The 18,057-nt window shown below is 49.6% G+C and overlaps 1 protein-coding gene across 6 annotated transcripts in view; it reads right to left on the bottom strand.

Annotated features, from left to right (window-relative positions):
* Positions 1-18,057, bottom strand: part of SFXN5 (sideroflexin 5) — a 106,840-nt gene that overhangs the window by 25,186 nt on the left and 63,597 nt on the right. For 5 of the 6 annotated variants that reach the window (XM_036906460.2, XM_036906457.2, XM_036906458.2 and 2 more), the window contains exons 10-11: positions 15,908-15,998; positions 1,149-1,264 (exon numbers count right to left, since the gene is read on the bottom strand). In XM_036906460.2, the coding sequence (XP_036762355.1) occupies positions 1,149-1,264; positions 15,908-15,998 (207 nt within the window). The remainder of the gene's footprint in view (positions 1-1,148; positions 1,265-15,907; positions 15,999-18,057) is intronic. The other variant, XM_036906461.2, reaches the window with a different exon arrangement.

The raw sequence follows: 18,057 nt of genomic DNA, 5'->3' as shown, positions 1-18,057 counted from the left end.
CACAGCCCACAGGTCCCTGGTGTCTTTCCCAGACAGCGAGGGGCTGACCCAGCCGGGCAGAGGCCAGCCCAGGGCCACAGAAGAGCGTGGGCTCTGCTGTTGTTTGGACCGTGAGGAGGAGTTATCGTGGTTGGCCTCCCTCTCAGCAACTTGGGAAAGTCTAAGGCTGGGTAGGAGGGTGGGGCCAGGTAGGAAATAGAGGCCAAATTCCCTCGATGATGGGTGGGTCAGGGCTGAAACTTTCTCTCAGGAACGTGGGTCCTTCATGATCAGCTTGGGAAGTCCTCGGAGAGGTTCCCTCCAGTCTCCAGAGTAGTGTGGGAATGGCGCAGGCTCCAGACCAGCACAGGACACAGAGGAGCAAGGCTGTCGCTGGCCCCTTGCCCTTCACAAGCCTGGGACAGGCCGTCCTTCCCCCTGAGATCAGTGGGGCAGGGAGGACGGGGATGGCAGAGGCTATAGAGGAGGCTGTCCTGACAGAGGTGAGGCTCGGGCATCCTGAGGCCAGACAAGAATAAGCCATTTATCAACTCTAGGATGAAGGGTGGGAAAGCACAGATGTACAAATAGCCTGGGATTTTTAAAAAATTAAGTTGCTGGAGTGGGAGCCTCTGTTGAAACCAGAGGTGGAAGAGGCCCTTCTTGGAAGAAGATTTTCCTCCCAAGCTGCGCTGTGGCCTCCCAGAGCCTGCACCCTCCGCCTCCACCGCTCTCGCTCCCTGGTGAGGTACCAGCTGCAGAGAGTGCCTATTAGCTCAGAGCCACAAGCCACCCCCCCAGCCTTCTCCTCTCACCCCAGAGACAGCGAAGGCCCAGAGAGCAGGGCCCTAGGCCCTGTGGAGGGGGAAAGAAAGCTCTGAGGGTCCCCTCTGTCCTCACCAATTAGCAGATCACAGAAGTCAGGTCCTGAGGGGCTGGGACAAGAGATGGGACATTTTACAGTGGTGATGAGATGACAACTAGAGAGAGGTCAGAGACTGCCCCAGGGGACAGGCATGGCTGGGCCACATTCCCAGGCCCAAGGCTCAGAAATAGGAGGTGAGGCCAGGTGAGGAGGAGAGATCCAGGGGACAGAAGCCTCCAAGGAATGAAACCCCATCCCTGTTGCCGGCCTCCCCACCAGCCCCCTGAGCCCCCAGATGACCCACGTGTCTGGCTGCAATCTTGGAGGAGCCCACGAGGTTGCCGTCACCATCCAGGACATCGATCCCTTCCTCCAGCTCCCCGTAGCGCATTAGGACCACATTGCAGATATTGGCACTGGCTGGAGAGAGAGGGGGGAGCAGGGAGCAGGAGTGAGGGGGAAGGATGGCGCTGGACCTGGTGGAGAAGGTGACTGGGCCCTATCCAAGTTTCCCTGCCCCAAGCAACAAAGATTCTGGGTAAATGCCAAGTTCAAATGCAGTGGATGAAGGTGTGGTTCTGCTGCACATCTGCCTGTCTGCCTGGTGAGGGATTTGGGGGTCCTGAGCAAAGGAAAATAAGAGGTGTTAGGGAGGGAGAAAAACTGTTCAGGGCTTAGAAAGTGACCAGTTATCAAAGGGGCTTCCTCTCCTTGGGGAAAAGCCACACAGGTAGAAGTAGATGCCCACTGGGAGGGCTCTCTGGTCTGAAGACACCCCCAGGTGCCTGATGTAATCCCTTGGGCTGCCTTTCTGGGCAACCTCTTGAAATGCCAGCCCCCTGCATTCAGCCCTTCATGCCTCAGAGTAAATCGAGTTCCCAGAGATCTGCTTCTCTGACAGCAGGTGCCAGGGCAGGCAGGAACCTCAGTGCTCACCCAGCACCTCCCCCTCATCATATGGATGGAAAACTGAAGCTCAGAGAGGGAGTGACTTATCTGAGGTCACACAGCAAAGTGGAACAGAGCTGAAAGGCTACAGTGCCTAATTCTATGGGGACCCAGGCGATAGGAGAGTTCTGAGATGAGGGTGTCAGGCAAAGCTACAAGCAGACCTTCTACATTCTTGGTTCAGATGGTGGGTTCCCTCCTTTGGCTGTGCCTCCCATGTCACCTGAGATCATAGCAACCTGAGCTGAGGAAAGGGTTCCTGGCTCCTTAGTTAAACACTGGATACCAGAGTTTGGAGGGCACCCCATCAGCTGTTGACTAGCATCAGGAGCCTTCCTCTGCTCCTCTTGCTTGGTACTCGCATGGCTGGGCCTGGGCCGGGGCTGAGTGCAGGCGCTGACCTCGCCTGAACTCCGCCAGCCCTGCTCCAGGATGGAAATTGGGGGACTTTGGATGGTGGGCGGGTGGGGAGTGGGGGGTGACAAATGTGGGGCCTGCCTGCCTCACTCCTCCCCCAAAGGCGCCTTGCTGTGTTTAAAGTTTTAATTTTTGCTAATTAATGTCAATTAATTTTGTATAATGAGTGTTTAATTTTGGGGAGTGTGTGAGCCTGGGAGCGACTGCAGTTCTGGGCTGTGAACGCTGATTAGCATCAACACCTGCTGCTTCCCCACTCCCTCCAGTGAGGGGGGCAAAAGGGTTTGGGGAGCTGCAGGGCTGCAGGGCTTAGCAGGCAGGTGGAGTGGGAGGGGGGACCACAGATGCTCCTGGTGCCCGAGCAACACCAGGGAGCATAGCCATCCAGGGTGCTCGCAGCTGGGGTCCCGGGTTCTGTGGGTGAGAGGTGGTCAGAGACCCTTGAGGAGTCTGAGCCTCAGTCTCCTGCTTCAACATAGTGGGGAGGTGGATTAAACAGAGGGGAAGACTGAAAGGCTCAGCAGTCTTTGGAGAAGAAAAGCAAGAGACCAAATACAGTCTTAAAATGTATTTACGGCACATATGCCATCTTTGAGGAGCTCTCATGTTTCCACACGACACTCAACTGCAGTGGTAACCATGGGCAGCCCTCTTCTGCATCGGGACCCTCGTGTCCCCACAGCAGGCATGCTCACATGTCTTACACCCACCAGGGTGTGATTCTGTGAGACATAGGGCAACGTTTGAAGACATTTTAATTATCATGACCTGGGATGAAGGGTCGCAACTGGCATCTAATGGGTAGAGGCCAGGGATGCTGCTAACACCCTACAATGCACAGGACAGCCCCACAACAAAGGATTATCCGTTCTAAAATGTCATTAGTGCTGACATTGAGAAACACCTGCCTCATGCATCCAGGCACTGTCAGAAGGTGAATCTGAGGTGAATGAGAAGTTGGGAGCCTGGGTTTGCAGCCGGCTGGGCTTGGTTCCAATCCTGGCTCTGCACCTCTCTCCCTCCTTCAGCTCCAGAGGTCATCTCCTGACAGCCCTGCGGACCCCCACGGTTCAGGACTTGCAAGGGCCCCAGAATGGCCTGAGAAGCTAGAGCCAGGCCTGGACGTTAGTGACACGCCCTCTAGTGGCAGCAGAAATGCTCTGCATCACTAGAACCCTTGGGGCTTGCCTGGCCCTCAAGTTTCCAGGAGATCAAACCAAACCATTGGAGAGAACTCTGGGGCTTTCTGCCCGGAAAGGAGTCCATTTCTGTCCTCTGAGAACCCGACCCCACCACCACACCACCGTCACTGATGCAGGAAAAGCAAGGTTCAGGGACGTGGTTCAAGGGTGAGCATCTGCTTAAAAGTCAGAAGCTGCCAGCTCACACTGCAGCTCCAAGCAGCCACCACCCCTGCCCTCGCCCATCTTCCTGGGTGGAAAAGGAGGGGCTGCATTTAGCATCTCTGTGGGATCTCTAGACCCTGGCTGAGTTCACAAGGAATGTCAGCCTCTGCACCCATGCCCACATCAGAGCGGGAGAAGCCAGGATGGCTGAGATATCTCTAGCCCCTAGTGTGTGTGTGTGTGTGTGTGTGTGTGTGTGTGTGTGTGTGTGTGTGTGAGACAGACAAAGAGAAGAGAAGGCACGGATTCAGAGGTGGTGGCCAGCCAGCCCCAGGCTCCAGGTGGCATCTTGTTTGCTCTCTGCAATCTCCGAATACCCACAGCAGAACAGAGCAGGGCTTTGGTTCAAATACAAAACCACTTGGGACAAAACATAAAGAATGGAAGAAAGTGAAAGTCCAGCCTCCTTCCCCTCAGCCCTTCCAGACACGTTTCGGGGTGACAACAGCCCCCTCTTATCTAAGGCCCCAGATGGAAAAAAGAGAATACCCTAAAAGCCGCCCTGATAATGACCGCACCCTCCAGGCTCCTCCGTCAGAACACCCACAGTCCTTACTGCCTACTCAGATTGCAATCCTTATAATCTCTTCCGTTGACTGTGTACACTGGTTGTTCATTTGCTGAGCACCTGCCATATGCACAGGTTACTAGCCATCTCTGCCCCTGAGCCATGAGAAGACCGACCTGTTTCCATGATTTCATTTCCATGATCTCATCCAGAACTTCTGCGGTATTCTTTTCAAACCCTCCCTGGTCCCTCCCATCCCACTCCTGCCAAGTCCAGCTCCCCAGGCATGGACACTGAGAAGCTAAGCAAATGAAAAAAGAAAGAGAGCACAAACGTGGGCCATGGGTCTCCTTTCTAGCACACCAGCAAGATCTATTATTGACAGTATCAGCAGGTTAATTAAGCAGTTTGTTAGTGGTAATGTTAAGAAAGCTGGCACATTTTCAGCTCAGATTGACACCATTCAAGACTCAGGCATAACTGATGTTGGAGCAGCTATGCTGGGAGATGTCACAGAATGAGAGAGAGAATGAAAGAGAGAGAGATCGCTTCACACGGATGGCAAGCTCAGTGTCAAGTCCTCAGGAAAATATGCTCTTGACTGCTACAGATGTTCTCACATCAGACCCATCGTGATGCAAAGTCATGCAGATTGTGAACAGCTAATGAAGCACCCTGTGTAAGAGGGACAGCGGTGGGGAGGAAGAAAGAGTGGTAGACAGAAAGACAAATGCACAAGAAAGTTCTCCAAAGGAAGAGACAGGGGAGCTTGGACTAGCTCAGGAAAAGACAAGAGGATCAAGGAGCTATTAGTCCAGAAATATACCCACTGTAGGTGAAATGAGTTTGTGGTTAAGTAGTTGTATCAAAATGCAGGGAAAAAGATCATTCAAACATGGAAGGGTGGGGGAAAGAAATGAGGAATTCAGGTGGGGAAACAAAATACTGTAACTCCTTGGTTCTAAGATGCACTTTCCCATATTTTAATATTTTAGAAATTGTGATGTGCCATACAACAGATGTTGGGGGGGGAGGAAACCTTGCCTTCTCCCCACCACAATGGCATGTGCGTGTGAACTGAGCCATGCATAGTGGTTCACTCAAGTGTCACCAGCTACCCATGGCAATCCACACAGAATTTGAACTTAAAGTTAGATTCCTAATTGTTGCCTAAAACATCTTTTTAGAACTTACGCTATAATGGAGTACGGACATGAAAAGTTATTGTACATGCAGAAGATCGTCTGCCAGATACCAGGCAATGCAATTAAAGGCAGCAGAAATTGCCAAACCATAGATAGCTACCCTAAAGAAATGCTTGCCCATATGCACAAAGAGACATTTACAAGGCTGTTAATTATAGCACTGTTTGTAAGAGCAAATAATTAGAAACAACCTAAATGTCCACCATTAGGGACTTACATGGGAAGATCTCCAAAACAAACTTGTATGAAAAAAGCTACTGAGTATGTACAGAATGATTTACTGTTTGCAAAACCCCATAATTGGTAGTCACACATCCGTGTGCCCATAAATGCACAGGTAATGTTCTGTAAGGTTCACACCTCACAGTGATCCTGTGGGAAGGGGACTAAATAGGAGAGTGAGGGGCTGTTGAAGGACTTCCACTTTTTTACCATAAATTTTTCTATGTTTGAATTTTTACAGTGAGAATATAACCGTGCTTTACTTGTCTAGAAAGTGAAAAGAAATCACCAAACTCTTTAGATTAGATCAGAAAAAATTTAAAGTCAGTAGGAAATGGTGTAACCTCGTCCTGGGTCCTACACTTAGGCATCAATATGTCAGAAACTTCCTAAAGAAGCTGATTAACTAAAGGAATATTTCTTCCTCTGAGTGAAGGAAAAAAAAAATGAAGCCCTAAGTATAGCCAAACAGGAAATACAGACAAAAAATTCCCAATATCCTTTTACATGCTTTGAAATTATACTGTCAATTTTAAAGGGGATAAAAGGACAAGATTAGAAGCAGGGATGACAAAAAGCAGTGGTGCCTGTGTGGCTGTGCCTAACGGCCAATGCCCAGAAGAGCACTGGAAACGTGAAGAAGGCTCAGACTCAGACTCTGGCATTAATGAAAGTGACTTGGATTGAATATGTACTTCAGGCTTTTTTATTCCTTCAAATGAACATGAACTCTAGTCCTTTCCTCTTCTGAAAGGCTATTATATGAATGCCTCTTATAACTGCGGCAATCTTAGAATTGAGAAATAATGTCATTTGATATCTATTTATGAACCATACAAGAAATAGTAAACTCATGAGCAACTTCTTCATGAACATATCTCCCCGGGCAAGGGAAACAAAAGCAAAAATGAACAAGTGGGACTATATCAAGCTGAAAAGCTTCTGTACAGCAAAGGACACCATCAATAGAACAAAAAGGTATCCTATAGTATGGGAGAATATATTCATAAACAACATATCTGATAAAGGGTTGACATCCAAAATATATAAAGAGCTCACACACCTCAACAAACAAAAAGCAAATAATCCAATTAAAAAATGGGCAGAGATTCTGAACAGACACTTCTCCAAAGAAGAAATTCAGATGGCCAACAGACACATGAAAAGATGCTCCTCATCACTAATCATCAGAAAAATGCAAATTAAAACCACAATGAGATATCACCTCACACCAGTTAGGATGGCTACCATCCAAAAGACAAACAACAAATGTTGGCAAAGATGTGGAGAAAGGGGAACCCTCCTACACTGCTGGTGGGAATGTAAATTAGTTCAACCATTGTGGAAAGCAGTATGGAGGTTCCTCAAAAAACTAAAAATAGAAATACCATTTGACCCAGGAATTCCACTCCTAGGAATTTACCCTAAGAATGCAGCAGCCCAGTTTGAAAAGGACAGATGCATCCCCTGTTTATCACAGCACTATTTACAATAGCCAAGAAATGGAAGCAACCTAAGTCCATTGGTAGATGAATGGATAAAGAAGATGTGGTACATATACACAATGGAATATTATTCAGCCATAAGAAGAAAACAAATTCAACCATTTGCAACAACATGGATGAAGCTAGAGGGTATTATGCTCAGTGAAATAAGCCAGGCAGAAAAAGACAAGTACCAAATGATTTCACTCATTTGTGGAATATACAAACAAAGGAAAAAAAAACTGAAGGAACAAAACAGCAGCAGACTCAAAGAACCCAAGAATGGACTAACAGTTACCAAAGGGAAAGGGACTGGGGAGGATGGGTGGGAAGGGAGGGATAAGGGGGGAAAAAAGGGGCATTACTATTAGCAGACATAATGCAGGGGGGGGCACGGGAAGGGCTGTAGAACACAGAGAAGACGAGTAGTGATTCTATAGCTTCGTACTACGCTGATGGACAGTGACTGTAATGGGGTATGTGGGGGGGACTTGATGATGGGGGGAGTCTAGTAAACATAATGTTGCTCAAGTAATTGTAGATTAATGATACCAAAATAAAAAGTAAAAAGAATAAAGAAATAGCAAACTCAGAAAATATATTCATTATACAAGACAAAGGGTTACTAACATTAATCTATGGTGACTGACTCTCAACAGCTATTCTACCTCCAAAAGATTAGTTTTAACTAATTGTAGTAATCCCTCCATTGCCAGTGATTGATTTAAGAAGGGCATGTGACCAATCCTAGCCAATGAGGGATGCCTGTAAGGGACTTCTGGAAAGGTTCCCCCCCATATAGGAAGAGGTGGCAGGTAGAGCCTCCTGTTTACATTTAGGTTTTTAATCTATCTGGAATTTATTTTTTTGTATGGATTAAGTAGGAATCTCCTTTTCTCTTTCTTCCTCTTCTATTTGGAAACCCAAATGCCTAGTAAAGTTAAGAAATGGTTCTCATACAGAGAATTGGAAAAATGAAATTAAAATGAGGAAGAATTTCAGATGAACAAAAATTTTTAAGGTTGATAATACCAAATGTTGAAGAGGATGTAGAGAAATAAGTTCAAACCTTGCAAGAGGAGTAAAAGCCAGTATGCTTATTTGACAATATCTAGTAAAGCTAAATATGTGCATATCCTCTGACATGGCCATTCCATTCCTAGGTACAGACCCTAGACTGGTGATTGTCAACATTGGCTGCACAGTTGAAACATCATCTGAGGGGTCCAGTTCTCTGCATTTATTTTAAAGCTCCTGAGATGGTTGTTTGAAAACCTCTGCCCTGGAAAAGCTCCTACTCATGTACACATGGACACATGCAGGAGGTTGTTCAGGGCAATACTATGTATAATAGCAAGAAACTAGAAACAACTGAAGTGTCCCCAATGAATCAACTGTGGAGTAGACATGCAGTAGAATGCCTATAGCAGCTGAAATGAATGAATACATATTAATATGGGTAAATCTCCAAACTACAATGAAAAGCAAGTTTTAAGAGGATAAGTACAGTATGATACAGTTAATGTAAACTTAAAAAACATGTAAACAACAAAATTTATAGTTAATGGTGCATACACACATGATATAATATAAAAATACAAATGGGGAGAATGTGAGTCAACAGCCTTTCCCTGAGAGAGGAGGAGACAAGAATCAAAAAAGATGGAAGCCACAGAAGGCTTTGGTTGAATCTAAAATTTTACATATTTCCTATAATATTCCATGTGTTTGAAATAATATTTCATAATTTTTAAGAACCAGCCATGGAATGAATTATTGTGGCTGTCAAAAAGGATCAGTTGAAATTTTATGACTGCCATGGAAAGACATCCAAAATTTTTTGTGATGTTAAAAAGTAGTTTACAGAAGAGTATACGTAGTATGATCTCATTCGTGTTAAATATATATTTGTATAGGCTTACTTATATTATATATAGATACAATAAATAGGCAGAAATTCCTACACTTTTAGATGTTTACTTGAATTTGGAGGGATATGTACCCAACTTACTTCTGGAGAGAGAATTAGAATTGTTTATCTTTTATAATAATCGGTATAGTCATAAAAAAAATAGAACCATTTTTATTAAAACAAAACCAAAAAACACTCTAGTGGCAACCAAGAGACTTGAGCTCGCATCCTGGCTCCAGATTGACATTGGACAAAGTTCTTCTGACTCAACTTCCTTTCTTTCTTCTATTTTGTAGGTAACATGTGCACATAATAAATAATTCAAATCATGTAAAAGGATAAATAAAAAGAACTAAGTCTCCTTATTACCCTTGACCCTTAGCTTTACTCCCATCCCCAGAGATAACTACTGTAGCCAAGTTCTCATGTCTCATCCAGACATTCTCTAGATATTTATAAGTGGACATGTATGTGTATCACATCACCTCTTTAAACACACACTCACAAATCCATGTATACTCACACCTGTGAACTGCACTAGAGTATAGCCCCTCTGCCTTTAGAGAAGTGATGGTCATGAAAAGAGGATGGACACCCTAATATTTGCTTCCCCATTATTTCACCTGAGAGGCAGTGCTATGTGGCACAGATTTTCTTTTAAATAACTTGAGAATTTTGGGAGGGTTTCACAACCTATTTTGAAGTGTCATAGACTCAGGACTGGGAATTTCTGGATTGAAAAATCAATCTGTAAATTTAGGTGTGGTCTGACTCTGAAATTCAGGATCTCTTCTTAATAAAAGATTCCTGCTAACACATTCAACTTCTAGAAAGCTCCCTTTAATCATAGCTTCTCCCTTGATGCTTGAAATCCTTCAGTGGTTCCATAAGCCATAAGATAAAGTGCAGCCTCTAAGCCAATACCTGAGATCCCAGCGTGCGCTCTCCCCTTCCTGTGCCCCTTGTCTCCCCCAACGGGCCCTGCCATCCAGGATTCGGACCCCCCCCTGCAACCCCTTGTGCTTCCCCATCTTCTCTACCTCTGGATTTCTCTGCCTTCTGGATTTCAGGAATTATAAAATCTCTGAATTGAAAGGCTACTCATTCAGTCAGTATTCACTGAGTGCTTACTGTATGCCAGGTCCTGCGCAAGCCAGCCAGCAACAGGTGGCTCAGTCACACACAAGTGCCCCTCACAACTTTTGGGCCAGGCTGTTTTTGGAAGTGTTCCTTGGACACTTTCCTAACTGAGGGGTCAAGCAGCTCATTCCAGTAACAGACTCAGTTTTTCAGAAGATCCTTCTACTTTGATGGGGCCTCCATTTAGCAGGGCTATTCTTAACGTGTGGAATCCGGTACTAACACTCCATTGGTCTGGTCACTGTCTCTAGTAACACATCTGAGGTGTGAGTGAGCCTCATCAGAGCCACACACCACACTGTGCACTGCTCTGAGCATATAGCCTCCGACACCCCTGGGTCTTTATCCTAAGGGCTCTGGCCAAGTCAGGTCTGGGGCACCCCTACACCTGGGCAGCTGCAAGCCTTATACCAAACCTTGTGGGATCTGGGATCCTGGGACTCTTGCCTGTGAATTCACAAACTCTGTGATGTTGCTGTGCCTGTTCCTGAATATAACCAATAGTTACATGTGGCCAAGGCAGTAATAAAATAACTGACCGAGACGAGACTGAAGGCAGAGCCCAGGACACAACCTGGAGACCGGCCCCACTGCTCGGGTCCTCTTGGTGCCTGACACACACCAGGGCCCATAGGAGCTCCAAAGCTGCCCCAGTTCTGCCCACCAGCCCAGCCACCCCAACTTCCAGACCCATACGAGAAAGGCTGGAGCATGCGCCCAGGATGACCTGTCAAGGCGGCCCATTGGTTATCCAGCCCAGGCCTGCCAACTCAAAGAGTAGCTGACAGTGCTAGTGAAAACATATGAAAACAGAATATTCATAAAACAATTTTTTAAATAAAAAAAAAACACAAAAAAACAGAATAAATGTCCAAGCAGCCACAGAATGTGGTCACCAATATCACCAGGGTGAGGCTCCACCGCAGGTGCCCAATTTCAAACCTTTTCTGCCAAAACACTCATCTGATCACTTAGCAAACCCACACTGAACACCTGACTGTGTGCTAGGCACAGGGGGAGGCTCTGGGGGCTGATGATGAAGGAGATCCGCTCTCTATCTTGGGGAGCACAGTCTGATGAGGGAGGCAGACTTGGAACTGGCACAAGGCAGTTCTGGGAGAGACAGAGGCACACCCGCAGGTGCTGTGGTCTAACCCTGCCTGGGGCTACCAGGGAGAGCTTCCTGCAGGAGGTGGTGTCTGAGCCAAGAAACAAAGGCCTCACAGCTAAGGGAAGGCAGGCAGTGGGGCTGAGGTATCAGAGAAGAGTGGGGACTCCAGGCAAGCGGGGCCATGTGCGAAGGCCCAGTGAGAGAGACAGGAGGCAGTTCACAAGATTCACACCAGCTGCAGTGGGGTGTGAGCAGGGGCCAGGTCAAGGAAAGGACTCATGGGCCATCAGAGGAGCCAAATTATCATAGACCTGGTTGGAGGGCGTGTAAGTCATGAGGCCCAGGACACAGGTGACAGTGGTGCACCCCGCTGTCTCCTAATCACAGGGGCCAAAGGATGGCAGAGGAGCAGGCCTGGGGACAGGCCTCTGGGACCTGGGCACGCCACTGGGGCCACCTCCCAGATCAGGCAAGCAATGTGGGTTGTGCACCAGGGGAGGAGCAGTGAAACAAAAGGGAAATCAATGGCACCAGGATCCTGGGGGTGAAGGGGAATGTGGCGTGGCGCAGACATGGGGCACATAGGTGTGAATGAATAGCAGACCGCCTCCCAAATTCACGGACTTGCTGGTGAATGCAGATGATGTTTTTTCACGGCGATGAAATCACCTGTGACATTTAATGTAAGGGACTGCTGTGGATAGTGCAGGAAGAAGTCGTTTCCCTGCAAAGGGCTGATGAGGCTGGCATTTTGGCCCATGCAGGCAGGCCATCCCCTGAGCAAGGAATTGGCTGGCTGGTTCTGAGGCTCCGGCCTCTCTCACCAGAAGCTCAAAGCCCAGATGGCGGTCTTTATGAACACATGACGCTGTTTGTCTCCTGCTCTGTGTGGATTCAGCCAGGCATCCTGGGGTGCCCTTCAGGCCTCCTTCCCTACGCACACACCCTACACATACACAGAGCCACAGCTGTGCTAGCCAGGTGACACCTAGGCTCTCCACCTCTCAGCTCCCGGCTGAAGCCCCTATCCCACTCATTCCTGACAAGGTGTGTCTATTCATCTCTCCAGTGTCCCTTGGGGCATCTGGGACCTGTCACTCCATCCTACTGGTCACTCCCCAGCCCCAGCCTAGGGCCTTGCAGGGAGGCTGTTTGTGGGCCTGCCTCCCATGGAATGGACTCTACTCATGAGGACTGGTGGTTGGACCTGGGATGTGTGTATTTTTCCAATGCCTCCTCGATTGACCTTTAATTACACTGTTTGCCCAGCTCCCCAAACCATTAACTTCCACCTCACAGCAACTGCACGTCAATTAATGGAGGGCCTGCTCCAAGCTTGAGCTCCTGAACACAATTAAGCGTGACAATCCACAAATAAGAAAGAACTGGAGAATTAATTAAGGTCTAAACAAATTAATTACCAGTCCCCAATCAATTCTGATGCCAGCACACATGCTCCTGGGCTCACTGTCTTCCTTAACATCTCCACGTATAAATAGAAACTGAGATTTCCCACATGATTGCGGTTTTAGACCAGGCCACAGCCAGGCTCTGAAACTGCCTCGAGGGAGAGAACTGGCTGCAGTGAGCGTCCTCGGGGCTTCCCACGCACTGAGCACGCACACGTGCATAGAGATTGGCTGGCAAGCCAGGGTGAGCCTGGAGGCGGAGTGCTCCCAGGGGGCTGCCGAGTGGCTCTGGGACCTCCAGACCACATCCCTCAGCTTCTCAGCTGCAGGGCTGAGGGGTGTCCCGGGTGGTCTTGGAATGGCCTTGGGCAGGGCCTCTGAGGCCTGAGCGCTGGCCAGTTCAGGATAACTTTCAGTGAATCTGAATTTGTTTACTTGTCTGTAAAATGGGGATGACGCACTCTGCCTTAGAGTCCTCACAGAGAGAATTCAGAGAATTGGGGGGACAGAAGCCTGCAGGGAGAGATGTGGAGAGCAGAGGAGCCTCAGGCAGTACTGGGCCCTGCAAACCCAGGGGTCCTGCCATGGCTGCTCGGAGGTCCTAGTGGGAAAGGGCTGCAGCAGAGTCAGGTCTGACGCCAGGGGGTGGGGCAGTGGGGTCGGGAGGGGGAGCCTGGCTCCTGCGCCCAGAGCCTCAGGCCTCTCTTTTGGGCAGCAGGAGGGGCCCACCTCCCAGACTTCAGCCTGGGGCAGGGCAGGAGGAGCTGGGCAGAGCCGCGGGGAGAAGCGGCTGACTTCCAGGAGCCTCCTTGTTCCTGGCATCTGGGCTCCCAGTCTGTCTAGGACTGCGAGAGTGGGGATAGGGCCTCTCAGCACAGGGCACACAGGCCCCTTCAGGACCCTTCCTCACCCTGAAGACCTCTTTCTGCTACCCCCACAACACACACACACACACACATCCATCCTAGCAACCAAGGCTTAATCTGATCACATCCACTTGCCTCAGCCTACTTCCCATGTACACTCATGGCTCCATAAGTTCTGTCTCCACATCAGGCCAGGGGTCCAAAGGGGTGAGGGAAGCAAGTCCTGAGCAAGCTTCCTGGTCCCCTCGTGGTGGCTCGGCCTGGTCTGGCCTAGCCTGCAGTGGAAAGCAGTGGTGAATGCCCGGTGTGACCCAGGCCATGCCAGCATGCAGTGCAGCCTGGAGGTGCTGTAAGCCTGGGGCTAAGGTGGAGGGAGGCAAACAGCAGGGTCTACACGATGGCCTGAGAGGCTTTTTTAGCCCCTGCAATATGAGGGGCATGCCTGTTTATCTTGACCACCGGGTCAGCACCGACCAGGGGCATTAGTAAGTGCCCGTTCATGGATGGGCCTGGATGGACACTGTAGGTGAGAGAGACGGAAACCTGCAGGTAGAGGACAGACTGGGGCTGGGTGTCACAGGCAGCAACACAGCCAGGACGCAGACAGGGGGCCTGAGGAAGCATCCAGAAAGGGTCTGCTCCTCTCAGGATGCTGGCGAGCTAAACTACCAGGGCTGTGAACCACACTGTGTTCAACTTGTACAACTGGCTACGGGTACACAGGATCTCCAGACGCAACAGTGGCTGGACCAGTACACGGCGGCTTCAGGTTCCTCCCCTATAAGAGCACAGGAGGGGACTCAGGTTGGAGCCCAAAGAGGGACAGGTCAGAAAGTCTCAGGTTGGGTTGGCAGAAAGGGTCAAACCCAAAAGCAGGGAGCCTCCTCCTGAAGGAGGCCTGGAGAGATTAAGACCACCCCCAAGGTCACACAGCCAGATGGTCACAGAGCAGGACTGGAATGGGCCCCTGGCAAAGTCCTTGTCTGAAGCTTGGTTCAAGGACAGATTACATCTCGGCCAAGTCCCAGATCCAGTCCAGTGCAGCTGGGAGCTGTCCTCTTCTCAGGCTGCACCTAACTCTCTAGCCCCGGATGGTGAGGAACTCGGTACCGGCAGCCGTGTTCACTCAATTAGGCCCCTTAACAAAGTCAGATCTAAAGAATTATTCCATTAGTGGCCCATGCCAGAAATAGCTGAGAGTTCATTAAAAGTGTGGAGTTGCTATAGCAATTATCTGGGTTGGCTGAGGCTCAGCTGGGTGGTTGGTCCTGGGAGTTCATTAGCCTCTGGGCCACAGAGGAGGTGGGGCTGCCCGGTAATGGTCTCCCACTGTCTCACAGGGACTTCAAAGCCCTTTCCTAGGAATGGAAGCTCATCTGTGGTCTCACTTGATCCTCCACAGCTCTGGGTTGTAGGAAAGTAGGTACTGTGTCCCCATTTTACAGATGAGAAAGCTGAGCCTGGGAGTGAAGAATGGGGACCATGAGCCTGGGTGTGCCTCCTGGCTCTTTAGATTGAGCCCTGGCAGCAGGGCGGTCATGGAACCTCGTGACCCTCCTGGGCTGGCATTGGATGGGGAGCTCAGGGAATGGTTCAAGCCCTGGCTTATCCTTCTCTGACACCTAATCACACACTGCCTCATGCTTCTTTCAAAGGTATTGCTTTTACAAAACTTCCCACTGGGGCACCCTCTCCTCCAACAAGGCATGGGCTTGGGAGCTTGATCAAGAGGGAGCTTTGGACCTCCTTTTGTGCCAGGAACCCCTGTGACAGTCTGGTGAGGTCTATGTACCCCTCTCCAACTAAATGCATAAAACAAAATACACAGGATGACAAAGGGATTATACTGAAATAATTCATCAAAATACTTTTTCCATGGTGATAAAGTAAGAAATAGATGTGCTTTTTAACTAATGGATTAAGAACAAAGACCTACCAGTGGATTCAATGAATATCATAATTCTGAATTAGTGTTGGGCATTAAACGATATTTTAAGTTCTCTGTAACAATGGTAATGGAGCATGAAAATAACTGTGATTTCTTTTGGGGACAAAGTCACAGGTCCTCCTTATTACTCTGGTTTCCTACCTACATTCATAATGGGAGGAAGGGTTACATTTTAGATAGAGATCAGTATAAATATTTTCCCCAGCCATGTTCACAGGATTCACTGCACTCTATCTACTGACCCTTGGGTTCTGGGGGCTCCAGGTGAAGAATTCCAGTGCTAAACACAGAATTCTTGGGCACAGAACTGGTCAGTGGGGCCCCAGTCCTCCTTTCTTCTTTTCTATCTACACACATTTCATTCCAGTTGCCCCAGCCAGAAGCCCCTCCAGCTCAGCAGGTGTGGAGGGGCAGTCAAGTTCCCCAGGAGCCCCACAGCCCCACACACCTGGGTGGGCCACACGCATCCCTGTGCCCCATGTCTTACCTACGGCGGGGAACGGCACGAATCTCTGGACGAGAAGGCGGGTGGCCGGAGTGAACTTGTTGGCTTTCTGAACCAGGACGTTAAGGCCCACCTTCGAAAGAGAAAACAGAGCACATGGTGGTGCTGTGGCTGCCTGGGGGAGGAAGGGGCAGGCCAGAGCTGGAGCAGAGAGCACCAGCGCTGTCTTTTCCCACAGCTGTGCCCCAGGCCCAAATCCTCAGCATCATCCTCGCCTGATGATTCGGAGCTCCAGTGTGGTTACTCAAAGCACCATGCCCAGCCTGCCCCATTAGTAAGGGACAGGGAGAGGGGAAAGCATCAGCTATACACACACACACACCCTCTGGGGAGGGAAAAAGGAATGGTGGGTGGTTGCTGTTAGAATACATAATCTGCAAATAAGTGTATTTATTGATGTGTAAGAACCCCTCATTCCCACTGTAGGCCTGGGGAAGAGCCTAGCCAGGCCATAATGGCTCAGGAGAGGAAGCTGCACATGCCTGCCCACAGGTGACCATGGGGTTCATCAGGGCAGCCCAGAGCAGGACAGGGGTGCAGTGTACATCCTGGGCTCACCTCCCACCTTCACTCAGACCACGCTCCCCTCACCCAGCCCCAGACACCAGCCCATGCCCCATGCTATGCTGGTCTTTCTAGAATACATCCAGTCCTGTCTGCCACTACCAGTTCCTCCAACACAGGTGTGAGAAGGTGCAGTCCCCTTCATGTAGTAGTCCTGGCCTCTGTTACCTCACTTCCCTGCTCCCCTGATACCCCATGTTCTCCTTCCATGAGTCTAGTTTGCAGATCTTCAGATGATACATGAGCTCCTGGCCTCAGGGCCTTTGCCCATGCTGTTCCCTATGCCAGGAATGCCTTCCTTTCTCTATTCAGTCCACACCTGTTCTTTAAGGCCCACCTCTGAGCTCCACCTTCAGGGTCACTTACAAACAGTGGGAGTCATTTAACCTTTCTTTGCCTCAGTTTCCTTGCCTGTAAAAGGGATAGTGATGTCTACAGCATGCCAGGGCTGTTAATAGAAGGTATGTGAAGTGTTTAGCATGAACCTGGCACATGTGAGGCCCTAGTAAACGAAGCTATATGAGACTGCTGCCCCCTCTCCCAGGCAGAAAGTCATCCCCTCACACATGGCCAGTCCCTCCTTCCCAGCACTCAGTACACCATCCATGGGTCTGGTGGCCCTGCTGGACTGGGAGGGAGGGACCATGCCTATTTCGTCTTTGTGTGCCTAGTACTCAGGGCATGGAGGCACATGGCACATGCTCAATAACATCGTGACAGGAATAAATACAGGAACCAATAAACGAATGGACGGAGATCAGCAAAGGCTGGAAGAGGGCTTCTTGGAGGAGAGGATGGAGGGATTAGGCTACACAGAGGAAATGGGATTTTGTGGGGAAAGCAGCATGAGCACAGGCATGGAGAGAGAAAAGAGAAGATGCATGTGGCCAGACCAGAAGACGGGAGGACAGAGCCAGCCTCTGCCCTGTAGACCTCTCCTGGGAAGAGGGGCACAGGGGCTGCCACAGGACTCCTGGCCTAAGGGAGCCTGGGCAGCCTGCCCTCATCTCCAATATGCCTGGTGGAGGGCAGGCCACCCCGCACCTGCAGCCCTGGCTCTTCTGGGTTGTGGGGAAGGTGCAGAGCTGGAAAGGCCTCTAATGGCACCTAGAAGGTAGAGGCCAGGAGGGTGTCCACAGCATCAAAGTGGCACAGGGTGGCAGCAATGGTCCAGCGACTGGGAAGACAGGAAGCGCCTGCCCATCAATCCCTGGGCAGCCCCAGACCCCACAGAGCCAGAGTGCTGCCAGGCAAACCCAGCTGGACTCTCGGGCTTCTGGTCTGTGTTTGAGGCCACAAGCTGATGCTCAGAGTCCAATCTTTGCCCTTTCTGATTGTTCAGGGGAAGACTAGGAGGCAGGGAGATGCATGGCAGCTTGGACACACTTCGTGGTATGACAGGGCAGGCTGGGGAGCTGCCAGCCTATACAGTGCCCTACTGCCAGGCTGCCCCTGCCACGCAGATGGAGCTCATCAAGACCAGGTCTCCCCACCTCTCAGCAGTGAGTGACTGTTTCTGTGACTCAGAAATTTTGTCCCCACCCACCCCCAAAATACCAGTGAATGTG

Source organism: Manis pentadactyla, chromosome 2 (genome assembly GCF_030020395.1).
Source record: "Manis pentadactyla isolate mManPen7 chromosome 2, mManPen7.hap1, whole genome shotgun sequence".
Classification (NCBI taxonomy): Eukaryota; Metazoa; Chordata; class Mammalia; order Pholidota; family Manidae; genus Manis; species Manis pentadactyla.
The sequence above is the reverse complement of the archived record's forward strand: the minus strand, read 5'-3'. Positions and strand labels throughout refer to the sequence as shown.